The sequence below is a fragment of the Ranitomeya variabilis genome, chromosome 2, assembly GCF_051348905.1.
Source record: "Ranitomeya variabilis isolate aRanVar5 chromosome 2, aRanVar5.hap1, whole genome shotgun sequence".
NCBI classification, from domain to species: Eukaryota; Metazoa; Chordata; class Amphibia; order Anura; family Dendrobatidae; genus Ranitomeya; species Ranitomeya variabilis.
Genome location: NC_135233.1, coordinates 429598111 through 429621864, shown reverse-complemented (window position 1 = coordinate 429621864; position 23754 = coordinate 429598111). Strand labels below are relative to the sequence as shown.

General features: G+C 45.0%; 1 protein-coding gene across 2 annotated transcripts in view; it reads right to left on the bottom strand.

The window, feature by feature from the left end:
• The window catches only part of ANO1 (anoctamin 1), a 202908-nt gene that overhangs the window by 86449 nt on the left and 92705 nt on the right, over positions 1-23754 (bottom strand). For both annotated transcript variants that reach the window (XM_077286964.1, XM_077286965.1), the window contains exon 2: positions 13267-13433. In XM_077286964.1, coding sequence (XP_077143079.1) covers positions 13267-13433 — 167 coding nt within the window. The remainder of the gene's footprint in view (positions 1-13266; positions 13434-23754) is intronic.

Below are 23754 nucleotides of genomic sequence, written 5' to 3'. Positions count from 1 at the left end.
CTGCCTGCAAACTTCATCGGACGGTGGCCAAAATTTATTAGCTTTACGATGTTCAGGTATGTAATGGTCACTGAATGTGAGAGGATGGGGACAGGGTGGTGTTGTGAACTATGTTCTCGAACTCCCTCCTGTGGTCAGGAATGGTATTTCTGTGAGTTCTGTCCGTGGGTTCCCTCTGGTGGCTGAAAGTGGAGCTGCTGGTCTGGAGGTGGCTTCCTCAGCTGCATCGTTTAGGACTGGGCTGGGTCCCCTATTTAACTCTGCTCAGATCGTTACCTGATGCCAGTTGTCAATGTATCTGTACTGGTTCAGATCTCACTTGGATCTCCTGATGACCTGTCTCCTTCAGCAGAAGCTAAGTCCCTGTTAAGCTCATTTGTTGTTCATTTGTGTGCTGAATATATTTCTGAGTACCTGCTAAGTTTTGTCCAGCTGGCTATCATGATATTGTCTCGCTAGCTGGAAGCTCTGGGTTGCAGAGTGGCACCTACCGCGCCGTGAGTCGGCGCGGGGGGTTTCTTGCTCACTCTGCGTGGCTTTTTGTAGTTTTTTGTGCTGACCGCAAAGATCCCTTTATCTATCTTCTGTCTATTTAGTAAGTCGGGCCTCCTTTGCTGAAACCTGTCTCATTCCTATGTTTGTGCCTTCCTCTTAACTCACAGTCAATATATGTGGGGGGTTGCTCTTTTCCTTTGGGGAATTTCTCTGAGGCAAGGTGAGGCTATATTTCTCTTTAGGGGTAGTTGCCTCTCAGGCTGTGAAGAGTCGGCTAGGCAGAGTCAGGTACGATCCACGGCTAATTCTAGTGTGTGTGATAATAGATTAGGGCTGCGGTCAGCAGAGCTCCCACTTCCCAGAGCTCGCTCTATTTTTCAGTTTTGACTATCAGGTCATTCCAGGTGCTCCTAACCACTAGGTCCAGCCATAACAGTACAACTGGCCAGAAAGTGTTAATGCATCTCAATAGAGGGATAAGAGAAGTTCTGAGACCATTTTTTTTTCTCTGCAGTGTGTTTAGTCTTTTTTTTCCCCTAAACCTCTGGGTGGTTCAGGACTCAGGTGTAGATATGGACATTCAAGGTCTGTCCTCTTGTGTGGACAATCTCACTGCAAGGGTACAAGGCATTCAGGATTATATAGTTCAGAATCCTATGTTAGAGCCTAGAATCCCAATTCCTGATTTGTTTTCTGGGGATAGATCAAAGTTTCTGAATTTCAAGAATAATTGTAAACTGTTTCTTGCCCTGAAACCCCGCTCCTCTGGTGACCCTAGTCAGCAAGTAAAAATCATTATTTCCCTGTTGCGTGGTGACCCTCAAGACTGGGCATTCTCCCTTGCGCCAGGAGATCCTGCATTGCTTAATGTAGATGCGTTTTTTCTGGCGCTTGGATTGCTCTATGACGAACCAAATTCTGTGGATCAGGCAGAGAAAATCTTGCTGGCTCTATGTCAGGGTCAGGATGATGCTGAAATGTATTGTCAAAAGTTTAGAAAGTGGTCTGTGCTTACTCAATGGAATGAGTGTGCTCTGGCAGCAATTTTCAGAAAGGGTCTTTCTGAGGGCCTTAAGGATGTTATGGTGGGGTTCCCCACGCCTGCTGGTCTGAATGAATCAATGTCCTTGGCTATTCAGATCGATCGGCGTTTGCGGGAGCGGAAAGTTGTGCACCATATGGCGGTGTCCTCTGAGCAGAGGCCTGAGCCTATGCAATGTGATAGGACTTTGACCAGAACTGAATGGCAAGAGCACAGACGTCAGAATGGGCTGTGTTTTTACTGTGGTGACTCCACTTATGCGATCTCTGATTGTCCTAAGCGCACTAAGCAGTCCGCTAGGTCTGTCACCATTGGTACTGTACAGCCTAAATTTCTTTTGTCCGTTACTTTGATTTGCTCTTTGTCATCCTACTCTGTTATGGCATTTGTGGATTCAGGCGCAGCCCTGAATTTGATGGACTTAGAGTATGCCAGGCGCTGTGTTTTTTTCTTGGAGCCCTTGCAGCATCCTATTCCATTAAGGGGAATTGATGCTACGCCTTTGGCCAAGAATAAGCCTCAGTACTGGACCCAGTTGACCATGTGCATGGCTCCTGCACATCGGGAAGATATTCGCTTTTTGGTGTTGCATAATTTGCATGATGTGGTCGTGTTGGGTTTGCCATGGCTACAGGTCCATAATCCAGTATTGGACTGGAAATCTTTGTCTGTGTCCAGTTGGGGTTGTCAAGGGGCCCATGGTGATGTTCCAGCGTTGTCAATTTCTTCTTCCACTCCTTCTGAAGTACCTGAGTTCTTGTCGGATTACCAGGATGTATTTGATGAGCCCAAGCCCAGTGCCCTGCCTCCTCATAGGGATTATGATTGTTCTATTAATTTGATTCCTGGTAGTAAGTTTCCTAAGGGCCGACTTTTCAATTTATCTGTGCCAGAACACGCCGCTATGCGGAGCTATATAAAGGAGTCCTTGGAGAAAGGGCATATTCGCCCGTCGTCGTCACCGTTGGGAGCAGGGTTCTTTTTTGTGGCCAAGAAGGATGGTTCTCTGAGACCTTGTATAGATTACCGCCTTCTTAATAAAATCACGGTCAAATTTCAGTACCCTTTGCCTCTATTGTCTGATTTGTTTGCTCGGATTAAGGGGGCTAGTTGGTTTACCAAGATAGATCTTCGAGGAGCGTATAATCTTGTGCGTATTAAGCAGAACGATGAATGGAAAACCGCATTTAATACGCCCGAGGGCCATTTTGAGTATCTGGTGATGCCATTCGGGCTTTCTAATGCGCCATCTGTGTTCCAGTCCTTTATGCATGACATCTTCCGAAAGTATCTGGATAGATTCATGATAGTATATTTGGATGATATTTTGGTCTTTTCGGATGATTGGGAGTCTCATGTGAAACAGGTCAGAATGGTGTTCCAAGTCCTTCGTGCTAATTCCTTGTTTGTGAAGGGGTCTAAGTGTCTCTTCGGAGTTCAGAAGGTTTCCTTTTTGGGCTTCATTTTTTCCCCTTCTACTATCGAGATGGACCCTGTTAAAGTTCAGGCCATTTATGATTGGACTCAGCCTACAAAAGAGCCTTCAGAAATTCCTGGGCTTTGCGAATTTTTACCGTCGCTTTATCGCTAATTTTTCTAGTGTTGTCAAACCACTGACTGATTTGACCAAGAAAGGTGCGGATGTGGTGAATTGGTCCTCTGCGGCCGTTGAGGCGTTTCAGGAGCTGAAACGTCGTTTTTCTTCGGCTCCTGTGTTGTGTCAGCCAGATGTTTCGCTCCCTTTTCAGGTCGAGGTTGATGCTTCTGAGATTGGAGCAGGGGCTGTTTTGTCTCAGAGAAGTTCTGATGGCTCTGTGATGAAGCCATGCGCTTTCTTTTCTAGAAAGTTTTCGCCTGCTGAGCGTAATTATGATGTTGGCAATCGGGAGTTGTTGGCCATGAAGTGGGCATTCGAGGAGTGGTGACATTGGCTTGAGGGCGCCAAGCATCGCGTGGTGGTCTTGACGGATCACAAGAATCTGACTTATCTCGAGTCTGCCAAGCGGTTGAACCCTAGACAGGCTCGATGGTCACTGTTTTTCTCCCGTTTAAATTTCGTGGTTTCATACCTTCCGGGTTCTAAGAATGTGAAGGCTGATGCCCTTTCAAGGAGTTTTGTGCCTGATTCTCCGGGAGTTTCTGAGCCGGCTGGTATTCTCAAAGAGGGGGTGATTTTGTCTGCCATCTCCCCTGATTTGCGGCGGGTTCTGCAGGAGTTTCAGGCGGATAGACCTGACCGCTGTCCTGCAGAGAGACTGTTTGTCCCTGATAGATGGACTAGTAAGGTTATCTCGGAAGTTCATTGTTCGGTGTTGGCTGGTCATCCTGGAATTTTTGGTACCAGAGATTTGGTGGCTAGGTCCTTTTGGTGGCCTTCCTTGTCCCGGGATGTGCGTGCTTTTGTGCAGTCCTGTGGGACTTGTGCTCGGGCGAAGCCCTGCTGTTCTCGTGCCAGTGGGTTACTTTTGCCCTTGCCGGTCCCGAAGAGGCCCTGGACGCATGTTTCCATGGATTTTATTTCAGATCTCCCTGTCTCTCAAAGGATGTCGGTCATCTGGGTGGTTTGTGATCGCTTCTCTAAGATGGTCCATTTGGTACCCTTGCCTAAGTTGCCTTCATCCTCTGATTTGGTTCCATTGTTTTTCCAGCATGTGGTTCGTTTGCATGGCATTCCGGAGAACATTGTGTCGGACAGAGGTTCCCAGTTTGTTTCGAGGTTTTGGCGGTCCTTTTGTGCTAAGAGGCATTGATTTGTCTTTTTCTTCTGCTTTCCATCCTCAGACAAATGGACAAACTGAGCGAACCAATCAGACTTTGGAGACCTATCTGAGATGCTTTGTTTCTGCTGATCAGGATGATTGGGTGACCTTCTTGCCATTGGCTGAGTTCGCCCTTAATAATCGGGCCAGTTCGGCTACTTTGGTTTCACCTTTTTATTGTAATTCTGGTTTCCATCCTCGTTTCTCTTCAGGGCAGGTTGAGCCTTCGGACTGTCCTGGTGTGGATTCTGTGGTGGACAGGTTGCAGCAAATTTGGACTCATGTAGTGGACAATTTGACATTGTCACAGGAGAAGGCTCAACGTTTCGCTAACCGCCGTCGCCGTGTTGGTCCTCGACTTCAAGTTGGGGATCTGGTTTGGCTGTCATCTCGTTATGTTCCTATGAAGGTTTCTTCTCCTAAGTTTAAGCCTCGTTATATTGGGCCTTATATATGCTGCTGATTTGGTTCGTGCCTTTGATTTGGCTCGTCCTAATCGGCCGGGGGGTTCTGGTGAGGGTTCGGTGACCCCTCCTCAAGGGGGGGGTACTGTTGTGAACTCTGTTCTCGAACTCCCTCCTGTGGTCAGGAATGGTATTTCTGTGAGTTCTGTCCGTGGGTTCCCTCTGGTGGCTGAAAGTGGAGCTGCTGGTCTGGAGGTGGCTTCCTCAGCTGCATCGTTTAGGACTGGGCTGGGTCCCCTATTTAACTCTGCTCAGATCATTACCTGATGCCAGTTGTCAATGTATCTGTACTGGTTCAGATCTCACTTGGATCTCCTGATGACCTGTCTACTTCAGCAGAAGCTAAGTCCCTGTTAAGCTCATTTGTTGTTCATTTGTGTGCTGAATATATTTCTGAGTACCTGCTAAGTTTTGTCCAGCTGGCTATCATGATATTGTCTCGCTAGCTGGAAGCTCTGGGTTGCAGAGTGGCAGGGGGGTTTCTTGCTCACTCTGCGTGGCTTTTTGTAGTTTTTTGTGCTGACCGCAAAGATCCCTTTATCTATCTTCTGTCTATTTAGTAAGTCGGGCCTCCTTTGCTGAAACCTGTCTCATTCCTATGTTTGTGCCTTCCTCTTAACTCACAGTCAATATATGTGGGGGGCTGCTCTTTTCCTTTGGGGAATTTCTCTGAGGCAAGATGAGGCTATATTTCTCTTTAGGGGTAGTTACCTCTCAGGCTGTGAAGAGTCGGCTAGGCAGAGTCAGGTACGATCCACTGCTAATTCTAGTGTGTGTGATAATAGATTAGGGCTGCGGTCAGCAGAGCTCCCACTTCCCAGAGCTCGCTCTATTTTTCAGTTTTGACTATCAGGTCATTCCAGGTGCTCCTAACCACTAGGTCCAGCCATAACAGGGTGGGCACTGAAGGGGTGGTGGAGGGAGGACAGGGCAGGTGTCTTATTATTATACTTATTATTACAGTGTTTAGTGTTATGCACTCCATCACATGTAAGGCCAGGTTCACGTTAGCGTTTCTGTGTGCAGTGTATGATCCACATGCGTACATATCTTTAACATGGTGTACGCAGGGACATGCTTATGCATGCAGATGCTTACGCATGTGTCGTTTCGCGGTGAGCGGCGGTTTCAGGCAAACGCAACATGTTGCATTTTTTGAGGCGTCAAATATTGTGCAATTGTCTGCATGCCGGAAATTGCTTAAAAAAACAACACCTTACTGTCTATGGGAATGCATTGGTACGCAATGACATGCATACCAATGCGTTCTATACGCATGCATCCTTTAGACTGCACATGTCCACAAAATAATGTCACCGCCTCCACCATGCGCATAAAAAACGTAAACGCATTTAAAGGCATGCACACGCAGCATTTTTGTTTGTGTCATGCGCAAGATGATGCGCAGGCGTAAGCATGCGTTTTGGCATGCATTTGCGTATGCAGATGATACGCTGCGCACATAAACGCTAACGTGAACTTAGCCTAATAGATGCTGTTTTGGGGGCTGATGGGGAGGTAAGGTCTTATTATTCTTACAGCCCAGCCTGTGAGTATAACAAGCCTCCATTCAGTAACCACGGCATGAGCTGTGTTATATGTAATATTGTTATAGTATGCAACATTATTATTATAGTAAAGTTATTAAAGGGAGCCTGACAGGTGATCCAGGAAACTCATGGTTTGTGCAGCGTGTATCAGCCCCAGCTGTAGTATATCACCAGGTATGTTTGGCTCTATTAGGCTATGTTCACACTTTGCGTTTTTTAGCGGATTTGCCTCTGCGGATCCGCAGCAGTTTTCCATGCAGGGTACAGTACAATGCTACCCTATGGAAAACAAAAAACGCTGTGCCCACTTTGCGGAAAATCCCTTTAAAAACCGCGCGGAATTGCTGCGGGAAAAAAAGGAGCATGTCACTTCTTTCTGCGGATTCCGCAGCGGTTTTCAACATGCACCAATAGGAAAGTGCTGTTGAAAACCCACAGAGGAATCCGCAGAAGAAACCGCAGGGAAAACCGCAGCGGTTTTTCAATGCGATTTTTCCAAATCCGCTGCGGAAAAATACGCAGCAAAATCTGCAAAGTGTGAACATGCCCTTAAGCTGCGGTATTTCAGAGAAAAACATACTTTTATTAGCTGCTGTGGAGCGAGCGGTGCTGTGCACTAGTCCTACAGACAGGTCCCCGGCGGCTTCTCCCCACACGCTGACAGTGCGGTGCTGTGCACTAGTCCTACAGACAGGTCCCTGGCGGCTTCTCCCCACATTCTGACAGTGCGGTGCTGTGCACTAGTCCTACAGACAGGTCCCCGGTGACTTCTCCCCACCCGCTGACAGTGCGGTGCTGTGCACTAGTCCTACAGACAGGTCCCTGGCGGCTTCTCCCCACATTCTGACAGTGCGGTGCTGTGCACTAGTCCTACAGACAGGTCCCCGGCAGCTTCTCCCCACATTCTGACAGTGCGGTGCTGTGCACTAGTCCTACAGACAGGTCCCTGGCGGCTTCTCCTAACACGCTGACAGTGCAGTGCTGTGCACTAGTCCTACAGACAGGTCCCCGGCAGCTTCTTCCCACATTCTGACAGTGCGGTGCTGTGCACTAGTCCTACAGACAGGTCCCTGGCGGCTTCTCCTAACACGCTGACAGTGCAGTGCTGTGCACTAGTCCTACAGACAGGTCCCCGGCGACTTCTCCCCACCCGCTGACAGTGCGGTGTTGTGCACTAGTCCTACAGACAGGTCCCCGGCGGCTTCTCCCCACCCGCTGACAGTGCGGTGCTGTGCACTAGTCCTACAGACAGGTCCCCGGCGGCTTCTCCTAATACGCTGACAGTGCGGTGCTGTGCACTAGTCCTACAGACAGGTCCCCGGCGGCTTCTCCCCACCCGCTGACAGTGCGGTGCTGTGCACTAGCCCTACAGACAGGTCCCCAGCGGCTTCTCCTAACACGCTGACAGTGCTGTGCACTAGTCCTACAGACAGGTCCCTGGCGGCTTCTCACCACACGTTGACAGTGCGGTGCTGTGCACTAGTCCTACAGACAGGTCCCCGGGGGCTTCTCCTAACATGCTGACAGTGCGGTGCTGTGCACTAGTCCTACAGACAGGACCCCGGCGGCTTCTCACCACACGCTGACAGTGCGGTGCTGTGCACTAGTCCTACAGACAGGTCCCTGGCGGATTCTCCCTGCACGCTGACAGTGCGGTGCTGTGCACTAGTCCTACAGACAGGTCCCCGGCGGCTTCTCCTAACACGCTGACAGTGCGGTGCTGTGCACTAGTCCTACAGACAGGTCCCCGGCGGCTTCTCCCCACCCGCTGATAGTGCGGTGCTGTGCACTAGCCCTACAGACAGGTCCCCAGCGGCTTCTCCTAACACGCTGACAGTGCTGTGCACTAGTCCTACAGACAGGTCCCTGGCGGCTTCTCACCACACGCTGACAGTGCGGTGCTGTGCACTAGCCCTACAGACAGGTCCCCGGGGGCTTCTCCTAACATGCTGACAGTGCGGTGCTGTGCACTAGTCCTACAGACAGGACCCCGGCGGCTTCTCACCACACGCTGACAGTGCGGTGCTGTGCACTAGTCCTACAGACAGGTCCCCGGCAGCTTCTCCCCACATTCTGACAGTGCGGTGCTGTGCACTAGTCCTACAGACAGGTCCCTGGCGGATTCTCCCTGCACGCTGACAGTGCGGTGCTGTGCACTAGCCCTACAGACAGGTCCCCGGGGGCTTCTCCTAACATGCTGACAGTGCGGTGCTGTGCACTAGTCCTACAGACAGGACCCCGGCGGCTTCTCGCCATACGCTGACAGTGCGGTGCTGTGCACTAGTCCTACAGACAGGTCCCTGGCGGCTTCTCCCCACATTCTGACAGTGCGGTGCCGTGCACTAGTCCTACAGACAGGTATCCGGCGGCTTCTCCCCACAAACTGACAGTGCGGTGCTGTGCACTAGTCCTACAGACAGGTCCCTGGCGGCTTCTCCCCACATTCTGACAGTGCGGTGCCGTGCACTGATCCTACAGACAGGTATCCGGCGGCTTCTAACCACATGCTGAGGGACATGGATGGAAATGAGGAGAATATGAGGGATAGAGATGGATATCTATTAAATATGAAGAAGACGGATATGATGAAGATATGTGGGATGTGGATGGATAAGAGGTAAATATGGCTTCCCCTCAATAAAAATGCAATGATAAATTATCAAAGAAACGGATCTTAGAAATCAGAAGCGCCTAAAGTTTTTTTTTTTTTGTTTTTTTTTAACCCACTAAAACAATGAAAAATCCTATATGAGTTTGGTATCTCTGTAATCGTACTGACCTGGTAAATCATGCCGCCAGGCCATTTTTACTACACAGTGATCACTGTAAAAACAAAACCCCAAAGACACTAGTAAACTATTTCCATGACACTTGGAATAGTTTTTCTGTTTGCCAGTACATTATATGGTAAGGTGTAGAGATGGCAGATCCATTCATGTGACTTTGGTTCATCGGTCAGGTCAGTAATCTCTGGCCGCTGTACAGGATCTCTGCAGATCTCTTACCTTGAAGACACAAAAGAGCACAGTGAGGTCAAAAATACTCTGTTGTAAAAAAATCACAGTAATCAGCAAGTGCTAGTCAAAAGATGTAAAGAAAACAGGGTATTTAGTTGATACATTTTTTTGCAAAAAAATGTATACTAAGCTGCTCCACCAAATCGTCAAGGTATACCCTTATAGAGCAGTCCTAACTAATGTATAGAATCCCTATCTGATGTATTTAAAACCTGATCATCTGTATAGTACCTGTATAAGCAGGGTTCAGAGAAGGACTATCCATGTGGACATGCAGGATGGAACAGCTTAAATGCAAATGACCCACAGAGGAGTGGTGGACTCCCCAGTCTTGTAGAAACAAGAGAACAATTATAGAACCAGCAACACATGGGCCACTTGCACATTGAACAAGTCTGTAGGAACCTGTTCACACCACCAGAAAACTTGAAGACACAAAAGAGCACAGTGAGGTCAAAAATACTCTGTTGTAAAAAAATCACAGTAATCAGCAAGTGCTAGTCAAAAGATGTAAAGAAAACAGGGTATTTAGTTGATACGTTTTTTTTTTTTTTTTACAACAGAGTATTTTTGACCTCACTGTGCTCTTTTGTGTCTTCAAGTTTTCTGGTGGTGTGAACAGGTTCCTACAGACTTGTTCAATGTGCAAGTGGCCCATGTGTTTCTGGTTCTATAATTGTTCTCTTGTTTCTACAAGACTGGGGAGTCCACCACTCCTCTGTGGGTCATTTGCATTTAAGCTGTTCCATCCTGCATGTCCACATGGATAGTCCTTCTCTGAACCCTGCTTATACAGGTACTATACAGATGATCAGGTTTTAAATACATCAGATAGGGATTCTATACATTAGTTAGGACTGCTCTATAAGGGTATACCTTGACGATTTGGTGGAGCAGCTTAGTATACATTTTTTTGCAAAAAAACGTATCAACTAAATACCCTGTTTTCTTTACATCTTTTGACTAGCACTTGCTGATTACTGTGATTTTTTTACAACAGAGTATTTTTGACCTCACTGTGCTCTTTTGTGTCTTCAAGTTTTCTGGTGGTGTGAACAGGTTCCTACAGACTTGTTCAATGTGCAAGTGGCCCATGTGTTTCTAGATCTCTTACCTTGCGGGATCTCCGGCACGGCTTTTGAATAGCCAGGGCTGATGTGACATCTTCTGTGTGTCATGCTGCAATGATGGCGTCACGCCAAACCTGGCTGATGAAAAGCCGCGCCGAGGAATTGCAGAGCTCCCGTCCAGCGGTTGGAGACTACTGATCTGGCTGATGGATCAGAGTCCTGCGAACTGATCACTCATCTCTACTAAAGTGAATGGTGGCATTCAAAACAACAACTTGTTCGGCTTTGTTGATGGATAAATAAAAAAACTTTTGGCTCTTCGAAGAAGAGGAATAAGAGAATTAAATCACAAAAAAAAAAAATTGTCAACCCCCTTAAAGGGGTTTAAAGATATATAGATATCTACAGATTTGGAAATAATGTTTCTAAAACTAAAAAGAAAACAACTTTCAGATAAATTACCATCTTGTGTATACGGCTCCGGTGCAGAATTATGAGTCACCATGGTGACAGACTATAAACAAATACCATCATTTATGATCTCCTAAGATTTTATTTAGCCAGGAGCCGTTTGATAACAATAGAGCCAGCCCTATAACTGCGTAGCTCCTGTGGATGGTAAATTGGCCGGGATGTTATAAATGCTTTACAAGTGCCAGGATATAAAATACGTATGTACATATTGACACAAGAGGAGGCGGCACAGCCCGAGTCCAAGAAACACCTGCAGACGCCATGTAAACCACCCAACTATTAGCAGGGGTGTAGTTATAGGGGGTGCATGGATAGAGACCACATGCGAAGAGTGTGTTTATTCTAAGATGCCCCCTTATTATATCAGCCGGACCCCATGGATGACGCAGTAATTCACAAGTACTCTAGCAGGGTGATGATCCTAAGTCAAATCCTTACTCCGGAAATCTGATTGTTTACCTATGAAACTGCACCCATTGTGTGTCTGATAGTAGAGAATTAGTCATACTTTTATGACGCCCCCAAAATGTCCTCAAGGGTCCCAGAAAAATGGGAGATTTCCAGGAGGAAGCACTCAAAGCATCCCGACGCTATGAACCTATTGTAACATCAGACTTTGCGCCTGCGTCCAAAGGGTGGGACATTATTGGTGTTGTGGTTTTGCAAAAAAAAAAATTCCTTATGGAAATTTATTTCCAAAAGTGGAAAGTAGACAATCATCTCCAGATACGAAGTGGCCCCAAGATCAAACTAGGGTCCCACCTAGTCAGTGTTGGCTTTCGCCATCTAGGACAGAAGGGATGGGTGGTTGTTTTTCCCCTAACATCCACTTTCTGTTACCATAAGGCCAATTTTTGTTTTGAGCAAGGAGAGGAGTCTTGATTTAGGAAATGGAACCCTGTAGAAGCCACATGGTATACCCCGGGACTGGTACTGGTGAGACCTGAGCTGGTACTGGGGAAACCTGAGCTGGTACTGGGGAGACCCGAGCCTGTACTGGGGAGACCCGAGGTGGTATTGGTGCTGGGGAGACCTGAGCTGGTGCTGGGGAGACCTGAGCTGGTACTGGGGAGACCCGAGCTGGTACTGGGGAGACACGTGCTGGTACTGGGGAGACACGTACTGGTACTGGGGAGATCCGAGCTGGTGCTGGTACTGATGCTGGGGAGACTCGAGCTGGTACTGGGGAGACCCGAGCCAGTACTGGTACTGGGGAGACCCAAGCCGGTACTGGTACTGGGGAGACCTGAGCTGGTACTGGGGAGACCCGAGCTGGTACTGGGGAGAACCCGAGCTGGTACTGGCGAGACCCGATCTGGTACTGGGGAGACCTGAGCTTGTTCTGGTACTGTGGAGACCTGAGCTGGTACTGGCGAGACCCGATCTGGTACTGGGGAGACCTGAGCTGGTACTGGGAAGACCTGAGCTGGTAGCTTTAAGTTCAAGCATGGCACTGGTGACAACCTGACAGAAGAGCTGAGCTTACCACATTTTTTGAACCCCATGATTTTGGCTTTGCAGTCCAGGGAATATTACTAAAAATTTGGATCAAGAAAGGATAATACTTCCTACCGCATTAATACATTAAACCAATTAGGAAGCTTTCCTAACTTACCCCCCATACGCCTGTATGAAACACTTCCTTACTTCTCCATTAGCCAGTGCAAACATTTTGGCAATGGAGAGGACAACTGTTGGGCATCTGATAATCAGATTATTATATTCTGCTAGCAGGGGACAATCTATTTTGGGGGTGTTCTTCACTGGGATCTTTGGGATTCTCAAAGAAGTATTTTTAACCCTTCCAGAACCCGTACTCTTACAGCCCACTGATTAATACGGCTGATTGGAGCTGCCATTTGTCATAACTCATGTATTTATTTTCCACAGGGCTGCAGGTAAGGTTTTTCTTTACACTGGATTCCCATCACATTTCACCTCCAAGACCAGCCTTTCTTTCTGTCTACATTTAATCTTTTTTGGGGGTAAGTTTCTAAGTATCAAATTAATTTGAAAAGTTTAAATAAGGATTTTGCAAAAAAAAAAGATTAAAATCTAACGAGCCAATCAAAGCCTAATATATTCCAAGAGAAAAATATACCGTAATCATGGTTCCATCAATGATACAAATGCTTGAAAAAATACATACCGCATAGTAACAGTTGTATTTTTTTACAATGTCCAAACACACGTGTGCCAAAGTCAGGTCATTATACTAACCCAACTTTTGACATATCTCTGCATTAACACATCAAAACTCTCAGGATTGCATAGGAAGGGGCTGATGGGCGTACAGTAAAATTCCCTACGGGGTTATTATCCAGCTGCCATGATATGATATACAGCTTGGTGGTGACATATGTTATATGACAACGGCAGAACATCTGCCACTTACCAAGGTGTCTGGTTGGATGTAGCCGATGTCTTCGATGGCTTTGATGTTGATGATGTGGATGCCTTTCTCCTCATCAGAAGAGACATGGTACTTGTCATTCTCCTTCATGGTGTCATGTAAACTTTCTCCAGGCTGAATCTTCAAGCCTCCGCATGCAAAGTGCTGGTCTGCAAGACACAAGAGTACAACATCCAACTGAGGCAGTGATCTCAGGCTGTGTCTCCCACGCCTCTAAAAAAACCTGCTCTCCCAAGCTCAGCCTCTCCTCATCCTCCTCGCTCTGCCCAGCAGCTCGTGTCAAGTCGAGTCCCCTTGGGAAATTCATTGTTACAGTGAATTACTCAGCAAAGGGCTAATTAAATCACATATTTGTTGACTGAAGGGCGGCCCTCCTTCCTGCAAAGTGGAAAACTTTGGGATGGGGACACCTTGTTTGCCGTGACAGGTGACTGTCACAATTAGTATATGTTACCAGAAGTGATTACATAAACTCAGCACCCAAATCATTGGGCAACCAAGTCAAGTCTACCTATAAAAAAAAAAAAAAAAAAAAAAAACACACAAAAACTTAGGATATGTTTACGCTAAATTATTTTAATGTGGATTTTTCATGCAGTAAAATACACACTAAATAATGTGTGTGGTTTTTGGAGCAGATTTGTAACAACGCGCAGCTTTAACATATATTCATTTTTTAGCACTTCTAATGACAATATGGAGTAAAGCAAAAGGTTGTCGTTTTTTGGTGTATTTCAAAAACTGTGGTAAAATCCTAAATAAAACGCACATTTTGCTGCAATGTACACGTGAAAAAATGAGCAACACCATGCTTATTCCACCACATACATTATAGGCTCTTGTTGCAATCGGATTTTAATAATTTTTAAAAATATTTTTGGCACAGAATTCACACCATAAAAAAACTCGTGAACATACGCCTTAACAATTTTTGCAATTGCATGGATTTTAATATGTAGTAATAATAATGAGAATTTTTGGTACACAATTCACACACAAAAAAGAACTGAAATTACATCTTCACAATTTTTGCAATGTTTTTAGATACACAGTCCTTTTGGTGGAATTTTTTATTTTGCTACTATGCTTTTTTCTTTGGTGTTGCCCAAGAACCATAGAAAAAGTTATTTGGAAAGTGCCCCACCCCCCCATGAAAGAAAAACTCGCCCAAAACACAACATTTTGTGTATGCAGCCTTTTCAATAATATACTATAGACTTTAACATTGGGCTGCAGATGTGAAAGACAGTGCAGAATGCCTTGTGAGAATCCCATTGAAATACATTACTTTCCCCCACCCGAATATGGCTGATGACAGGGAATAATAGATTGCACTGATTTGCAGAGTAAATTTAGCACAAGGGTGCCCTCAATAGTTTAATATTGGGGAGTTTATTTTTACAATGTTGTTATATATTTGCTTTACAACTCCTTTATAGTTTCGAAGATCTCTGCTTGCTGTCATGCAAAAGAAACCTTGATTGTTTACTTCCATTGAATACAAATCTGTCCAAAGCCATATTACCATGTCATGATCAGAACAAAGTTATTTACAGCAAACCATAACGGAGCCTATTGAATGACTGCAAGACGAAATCTTGAACATCATCAGAAATGCAAAAAAAGGGACTATAATATCGGCTGCCAGAGGGGGAAGGAGACTGATTATGTCTTGAGCCCACCCTGGCAGCCCAGAATAGCAAATCAATAGATTATTGAAATTCTAGACATTATTGAAATGAATCTCTATTTGACATGTGGGTTAGTTTATCTTAAATGTGTCATTGCAAACTAGGATATCCTTTAGGGTAGTGTCACTTTAAGTACCTTCCAGTAGTGATTGACTATCACATGACACTAAAAGAAAACACCGTAGGGTCCCAGTGTTACTAAAGAGTTAATGCTACAATTATGCAGTTCACATCCTCTTTTCAGTCCCAGGATATTTGGGGAATTTTAGGCATAAATAATGTTGTAGCTAAAAGCTTTAAAGTTATAGAATGAGCTAAAAAAAGGCTGTAACAAATCTACAGCAAAACAAACATAAAAATAGCAAAAAAATAACTGTCTCCAGAAATATCCGTTAAGTTCATGAATGGGAAGATGAAAACTGGAAGTAAAAAGACAGTGCTGGGATATTATACTGCAGAGGTCTGTAATACGGAAGACTCGCTCTGCAGGAGATAAACTACTCACAGCAAACCACGACTCGGGGTATGATGGGAGGTGTAGTTCTTTGTCTAAAGGCCGCCGTACATATTAGCCACTGATCATTTGACTAACACGTACAGTACAGACCAAAAGTTTGGACACACCTTCTCATTTAAAGATTTTTCTGTATTTTCATGACTATGAAAATTGTACATTCACACTGAAGGCATCAAAGCTATGAATTAACACATGTGGAATTATATACTTAACAAAAAAGTGTAAAACAATTGAAATTATGTCTTATATTCTAGGTTCTTCAAAGTAGCCACCTTTTGCTTTGATGACTGCTTTGCACACTCTTGGCATTCTCTTGATGAGCTTCAAGAGGTAGTCACCGGGAATGGTTTTCACTTCACAGTTGTGCCCTGTCAGGTTTAATAAGTAGGATTTCTTGCCTTATAAATGGGGTTGGGACCATCAGTTGTGTTGTGCAGAAGTCTGGTGGATACACAGCTGATAGTCCTACTGAATAGACTGTTAGAATTTGTATTATGGCAAGAAAAAAGCAGCTAAGTAAAGAAAAATGAGTGGCCATCATTACTTTAAGAAATGAAGGGCAGTCAGTCCAAAAAATTGGGAAAACTTTGAAAGTGTCCCCAAGTGCAGTGACAAAAACCATCAAGCGCTACAAAGAAACTGGCTCACATGAGGACCGCCCCAGGAAAGGAAGACCAAGAGTCACCTCTGCTTCTGAGGATAAGTTTATCCGAGTCACCAGCCTCAGAAATCGCAGGTTAACAGCAGCTCAGATTAGAGACCAGGTCAATGCCACACAGAGTTCTAGCAGCAGACACCTCTCTACAACAACTGTTAAGAGGAGACTTTGTGCAGCAGGCCTTCATGGTAAAATAGCTGCTAGGAAACCACTGCTAAGGACAGGCAACAAGCAAGTTTGGGCTAAAGAACACAAGGAATGGACATTAGACCAGTGGAAATCTGTGCTTTGGTCTGATGAGTCCAAATTTGAGATCTTTGGTTCCAACCACCGTGTCTTTGCAGAAAGGGTGAACGGATGGACTCTATATGCCTGGTTCCCACCGTGAAGCATGGAGGAAGAGGAGGTGTGATGGTGTGGGGGTGCTTTGTTGGTGACACTGTTGGGGATTTATTCAAAATTGAGGGCATGCTGAACCAGCATGGCTACCACAGCATCTTGCAGCGGCATGCTATTCCATCCGGTTTGCGTTTAGTTGGGTCATCATTTATTTTTCAACAGGACAAAGACCCCAAACACACCTCCAAGCTGTGTAAGGGCTATTTGATCAAGAAGGAGAATAATGGGGTGCTACGCTAGATGACCTGGCCTCCACAGTCACCAGACCTGAACCCAATCGAGATGGTTTGGGGTGAGCTGGATCGCAGAGTGAAGGCAAAAGGGCCAACAAGTGCTAAGCATCTCTGGGAACTCCTTCAAGATTGTTGGAAGACCATTCCCGGTGACTATCTCTTGAAGCTCATCAAGAGAATGTCAAGAGTGTGCAAAGCAGTCATCAAAGCAAAAGGTGGCTTTTTTGAAGAACCTGGAATATAAGACATAATTTCAGTTGTTTCTCTCTTTTTTAAGTATATAATTCCACATGTGTTAATTCATAGTTTTGATGCCTTCAGTGTGAATTTATAATTTTCATAGTCATGTAAATACTGAAAAATCTTTAAATGAGAAGGTGTGTCCAAACTTTTGGTCTGTACTGAATGTATTCTGACTCTCATACATGGAAACGCTAAGGCCAAGTTCACACGTTCAGTATGATCAGAATTTTACATCAATATTTGTAGCCAAAACCAGGAGTGGAACAATCAGAGGAAAAGTATAATAGAAACATATGCACCACTTCTGCATTATTCACCCACTCCTGGTTTTGGCTTACAAATACTGATGTAAAATAGTGACCAAATACTGAAGGTGGGGGAAAGATACTGCCAGTCTCCTCTGGCAGCATCTTATCTTGGAAAAAAAAACAAAAGAGGTTGTTGGGAAGAGACAATGACACTAATTCTTTAAAGTTTTTTTGGCAAATTCTGGAAAAAAAACTTTTGAAAAGTAGCAAATTTTTTGGACAATGTCAGTTTGTGCTACTTTTAGCGTTTCCACGCCATTTTTGCCCAGCTCCGACAAAATGGTTAGACCTGGGGAGGGACTGGAATAAGATCATGGGGAGGCACAAGCCACTTCGTGCACCACCTTATTAATTAAGAGGCACCCACTCCACCGTGCCCTCTCAAGACCAGCTTGATGAATCAGGGCCATAGCCTTTAACTGATGTATTACATCCCACGAGTTGACTCTTTATCTTCTATCCTCTTTAATGCAGAGTGGTCATGTATACCCTTGTAAAGCCCCCCATTTTATAGATCAAATTGGGTCATCTGATCACACATTAATGGAATAACAAAAAAAATCAATCTTAAAAGTAGGAAAAACCGTGAAAAGATGACAAGGTCCCTTCTCTAAGTAAGAACACACTGATGATCAGCTATTCTTTGGGAGGGAAGCTGCAGGCGATCGCTTATTTCTTGTGCCCCAGGGACTGACGGGCAGATATGATATAATATATTCATCCATTCACATGCACAGTGGGATCTGCTCTTTGTTATTTCAAACAGGAAGCCCCACTATGCCAAATGGAAAAGCATGGGCAGGACTCAGCTTGTTTGGGCTAGTGCTCCCATTTTGGTTATTAAAATCACAATTCTATAACAGAACCAGCTGTTGGCTATATCATGCGGTGGCTCACCATATTGCGATCAATTGCTGACATCACTATAGGGAACCATTAGCGTTCCTCAGACCCCGCAGTCCCACTGCACTCTTAGTTGTGGCCATTTTAGTGAGATCAGCACTTATAAAACATAGCAATATGGTATACTAGAAATAGGCCCGGTGCTATCGTATCAGGAGTGCGGTGAAATTAACATCTCCGCCATTTCCCACGCAGGCGCAGTAACAGCGGCGTCGTTACCGCGCATGCGCGGGTAGAGCGCGCAGTTGTGGCCAGGGCCGGACTGGCCATCTGGCAATTCTGGCAAATGCCAGAAGGGCCTGTCTGGTCATGGGCTGCCTTGTCTGCTATGTTGTTAACAGAATCGGTGTTCTCAAGACACCCATACTGTTAAAAGTTGTGCTGGAGCACAAAGTTGCTGACTCCGTCACTTACCCCAGCAGCCACGGGTATCATTAGAAATATTGGTCTTGTAGAAAATCTTCCTTTCCTCCATCCAGGGCAATATTAGTAATATGTCACATCTGGTTCATAGGGACGGGGACAGCATGGGCCTGTGGGATTTCAAATGCCAGGACTGAATTTCAGCCCCAGTCTGTACATGGTTGTGGCTGTTACTGTGCATGCTCCTGGCTGCACTGATTAATGTGGGCGCGGTGCCTTATGGGATTCGGGGACAGCGGCCGGAAGTCCCAACTGGCTATATATCATAGTGGAATGTGTTCAGAACAATAAAACATAACAATTATCAAGATAAATCAAAATGAATATCCCATGGAGGTCTGGATTTGGAATGATACTCAAAATCAAAGTGGAAAATCAAATTACAGGCTGATCCAACTTAAGTGGAAATGCCTCATGACAAGGAAAAGATGCTCAGTATTGTTTGTGGCCACCATGTGCCTGTATGACCTCCCTACTGTACAACGCCTGGGCATGCTCCTGATGAGGCGGCGGATGGTCTCCTGAGGGATCCCCTCCCAGACCTGGACTAAAGCATCCGCCAACTTCTGGACAGTTTGTGGTGCAACGTGACGTTGGTGGATGGAGCGAGACATGATGTCCCAGATGTGCTCAATCGGATTCAGGTCTGGGGAACGGGCGGGCCAGTCCATAGCTTCAATGCCTTCATCTTGCAGGTACTGCTGACACACTCCAGCCACATGAGGTCTGGCATTGTCCTGCATTAGGAGGAACCCAGGGCCACCCGCACCAACATATGGTCTCACAAGGGGTCTGAGGATCTCATCTCGGTAACTAATGGCAGTCAGGCTACGTCTGGCGAGCACATGGAGGGCTGTGCGGCCCTCCAAAGAAATGCCACCCCACACCATTACTGACCCACTACCAAACCTGTCATGCTGAAGATGTTGCAGGCAGCAGATCACTCTCCATGTTGTCTCCAGACTGTCACGTCTGTCACATGTGCTAAGTGTGAACCTGCTTTCATCTGTGAAGAGCACAGGGTTCCAGTGGCGAATTTGCCAATCCTGGTGTTCTGTGGCAACTGCCAAGCACCCTGCATGGTGTTGGGCTGTGAGCACAACCCCCATCTGTGGACATCGGGCACTCAGACTATCCTCATTGAGTCGGTTTCTAACCGTTTGTGCAGACACATGCACATTTGTGGCCTGCTGAAAGTCATTTTGCAGTGCTCCTCCTGTTCCTCCTTGCACAAAGGCGGAGGTAGTGGTCCTGCTGCTGGGTTGTTGCCCTCCTACGGCCCCCTCCACGTCTCCTGGTGTACTGGCCTGTCTACTGGTAGCGCCTCCAGCCTCTGGACACTACACTGACAGACACAGCAAACCTTCTTGCCACAGCTCGCATTGATGTGCCATCCTGGATGAGCTGCACTACCTGAGCCACTTGTGTGGGTTGTAGAGTCCGTCTCATGCTACCACGAGGGTGAAAGCACAACCAACATTCAAAAGTGACCAAAACATCAGCCAGAAAGCATTGGTACTGAGATGTGGTCTGTGGTCCCCACCTGCAGAACCACTCCTTTTTTGAGGGTGTCTTGATAATTGCCAATTTCCATCTGTTGTCTATTCCATTTGCACAGCAGCATGTGAAATTGATTGTCAATCAGTGTTGCTTCCTAAGTGGACAGTTTGAGTTCACAGAAGTTTCATTTACTTGGAGTTATATTCTGTTGTTTAAGTGCTCCCTTTATTTTTTTGAGCAGTGTATACATATGTGTGTGTTCTGTATATCTGGTGCATGTGTGTAGCATTACATAGTGTATGTGTTTAAATGGGTGTAGTGCATATATGGTGTATGTGTGTGTTTGTGGCACTTTATGGTATGTGCATATATGTGTGAAATGCACGTAGGATGTATGTCCTATGCAGGGCAGTTTCTAGCCCAAAAATGACACAGGGCGAGAGTAGGAAATTTCTCCCCCCCCCCCCCCCGGCACCGAAAATAATACTATCAGTGTGGGAGTGGCCGAGCTGCCTCATCCTGGCTGTTCATTCTCGCTGTTCATCCAGCGCGGAGCGGAGGTGAGTGGCGGCGCCGAGGTGGCCGCAACCATTATGTGCGGTGCGGGGGGGGGGGCGCGGCGACGCGAGGCGATGATCTGACCGCTCAGCTGTCAGATTTGCAGCTGAGTTCGGGCAGGGCGCGCCCGCGCTCAGCACTGAGCGCGGCATCCGCGCCCCTGACAGCCCTTAAACAGCAGCAGCAGCGGGCAGGGGACCACCGGGGCCCGAGGCCTCTCCTGCGCCCCCCGGCCCCACGGCGCCCCGTGTGGCCGCCCTGCCCGCCCTGTTGAAGAAACGGCCCTGGTCCTATGTATGTAGTGCGTGTTTCTGGTATGTGTGTGTGTACTGATAGGGATTCTAGATTGTGAGCCCCATCGGCGACAGCAATGATAATGTGTGCAAACTGTAAAGCGCTGCGGAATGTTAGCGCTATATAAAAATAAAGATTATTTATATATATATATATATATATAATGTGTGTGTGTGTAGCCTATTTATATTGTAAGTGTGGGAAGTGAGTAAAGAAACCAATTGTTTAAAATTGTATATATATGTACAGGTATATATATATTTGATTTTTGTTTTGTATAAAAAGTGTCCTTTGGACAACCCATTTTCACATATAACGCTACTAGAGGAGTTTATTGTTTGAGACCCGTTGTATTACCAGGTCAAAAAAATGACATCTAATTCTGAAGGTGACCCCTAATTGGATAACCTTGTCAAAAAAAGATAGGGATTACTGAACAAATTTTTTTTTTTGAAAACCATGTAATAATAGTTTTCTATCTCAAAAAAAAAAATCCTCAGAATATTGACATACCATTTTGAAATCTGCACTTTGTCTCTTTTATGTGGATTTACATAGCAGATTTTATCCTTTGCAATGTGTAAGGAGAAATCAGTGGCAAATCTCCAACAAAATCTGCATGGAACATATTCACATTATGGACTGAACAAATCCTTCTCTCCCAGTTTGCATGTAATCTATTAGGCACTGGTAGATAAATGTCCTGCACTTGCTATAGTAAACTCATTTATTAAAATGTAAAACTTAGAATTGTTCATTCAGTATCACACTGCATGCACAGTCCATTAGATTGTGTGCTGGAAGATGAACAGTACAGAAAACCTGTACTAGAACCAAGTGCAGTGCACAATACATTACCACAATCAGGCTTTGTACATAAATACAGCACCGAGACAAAACATCTTACATGAATACAGTACCAGAACTAAGCTCAGTACATAAATGCAGCAACACAACAAGGCACTTTAAATAAATAAGTTATCAGAATCAAGATCTTTATACATTACCACAACCAAGCATAGAACATGATTACAAAACAAAACAAAATTTGTTATAAAAATACAGCACCAGAACAAAGCACAATATATAAATACAGTGGCACAATACATGCGGTACATGAACAAAGCTCAGCACATAAGTACATTACCATAATCATGCTTTATTAATACAGTACGCTGTGAACTCCGTAAATAAATGCATTACTGGAACGAAGCTCACTACATTAATACAGTTCCAGATCAAAAATTGTTACATGAATACTGTACCAAAACCAAAGTTCAGTAAACACATGCTGTATTAGTTCCAAGCACAAATAATAAGTATAGAACTAGAATTAAGCTCAGTTGTTATATATACAATACCAGAGCAAAGCCCAGTACATAAATAAGGTGCCAAAACTAACCTTTGCACATAAAAATGGTAGCATAACAAAGCTCAATAAAGAAATATGGTTCCAGAAATATACTCCGTGCATAGATTGATTACCACAACTAAGCTTAGTACATAAATATGAAACCAAAACTATGTTCTGTACATTAATATGGTACAAGACTGAAGCACAATACAAAAACACATCAAACTGAAGCACGGTATATAAATACTCTTTCAGAACCAAGTCCAGTTAATAAATGACTCCAGAACTAAGCTCAGTACATTAATATGGCACCAAAACCGAACTCTTTTCAAATATACAGTACATGTATATGGTATCAAAACAAAGCTTAGCACATTTATACAGTACAACTCAAAATGAATACAGACTACACAACAGACCCCTACTCATTACACAGAGCCCAGGCCAGACCCTTCTTTAATGCACATCCCAGGCCAGACTGTCAGAGTAAAGACCCCCTGACCGAACATTACATATTTACAGTCCCCAGACTATCCCTCAAACTTGGTTAATGCCTTGGAGGTAGTCTGCACACTTTTCTCTCGTGTTTTTCTTAAAGTATTTTGGAGTTTTATAAACCTCACCTCTTGTGCTCCCCTACACAAAACACACATGCAGACTGACAGAGAACCAGCACATATACTATACTTACTAGATACAACTCTTTGCTTACATTACTTAGACAGCCCCCTTCAAAGGTCCCGCCCCTCTTCAAGTGGCAGTTTTGTCACAATTTGCATGAAATAACTACATAAATGACACTATTTTGCTGCAATGTACACAAAACCATGTCATTTCATGTGGTTTTTGCCAATTTTTGTGCAAAGTGCTGCAAAAGCACAGGAAAAAAAATATATGCAGAGAAATGCCTGGGGCAAGTGGGCTCATTATAGTATCATATCAGCAATAGATACAATTTTGCACACCTGGAGTACAAAAGGAGTCTGAATAAAACATAAAAAATAGCTTTACGAACTTGGTGTACACAAATTCTTTCATCAAAACACTGATATTAAAGGATATCTGGAGGCCATTGGGGTTGTTCACTTTGAGCAAACCCTGATCATGAGCCAATTATAATTACGGTAGCTGATCTCAGGGGGTCCTGCTGCTTGGAGTTCTGTCAAATAGCTATTATTTCTGAGAAATTCAATTGCGTAGAATTCTCCCTGTAGTGATGTAGCAGCCATTACCGCGGGTTATGCTTATAGGCTTGGTTTTTGAAGAGTTTTTTTTGTACATGGGTTGCAATAAACTTGTGGAGAAAACAGAAGATTATTATTAGACTTCTATACTTTTGACAAAAGAAGATTATTTTAGTGAATTCATATTTGTTTTATAAACAGTCCT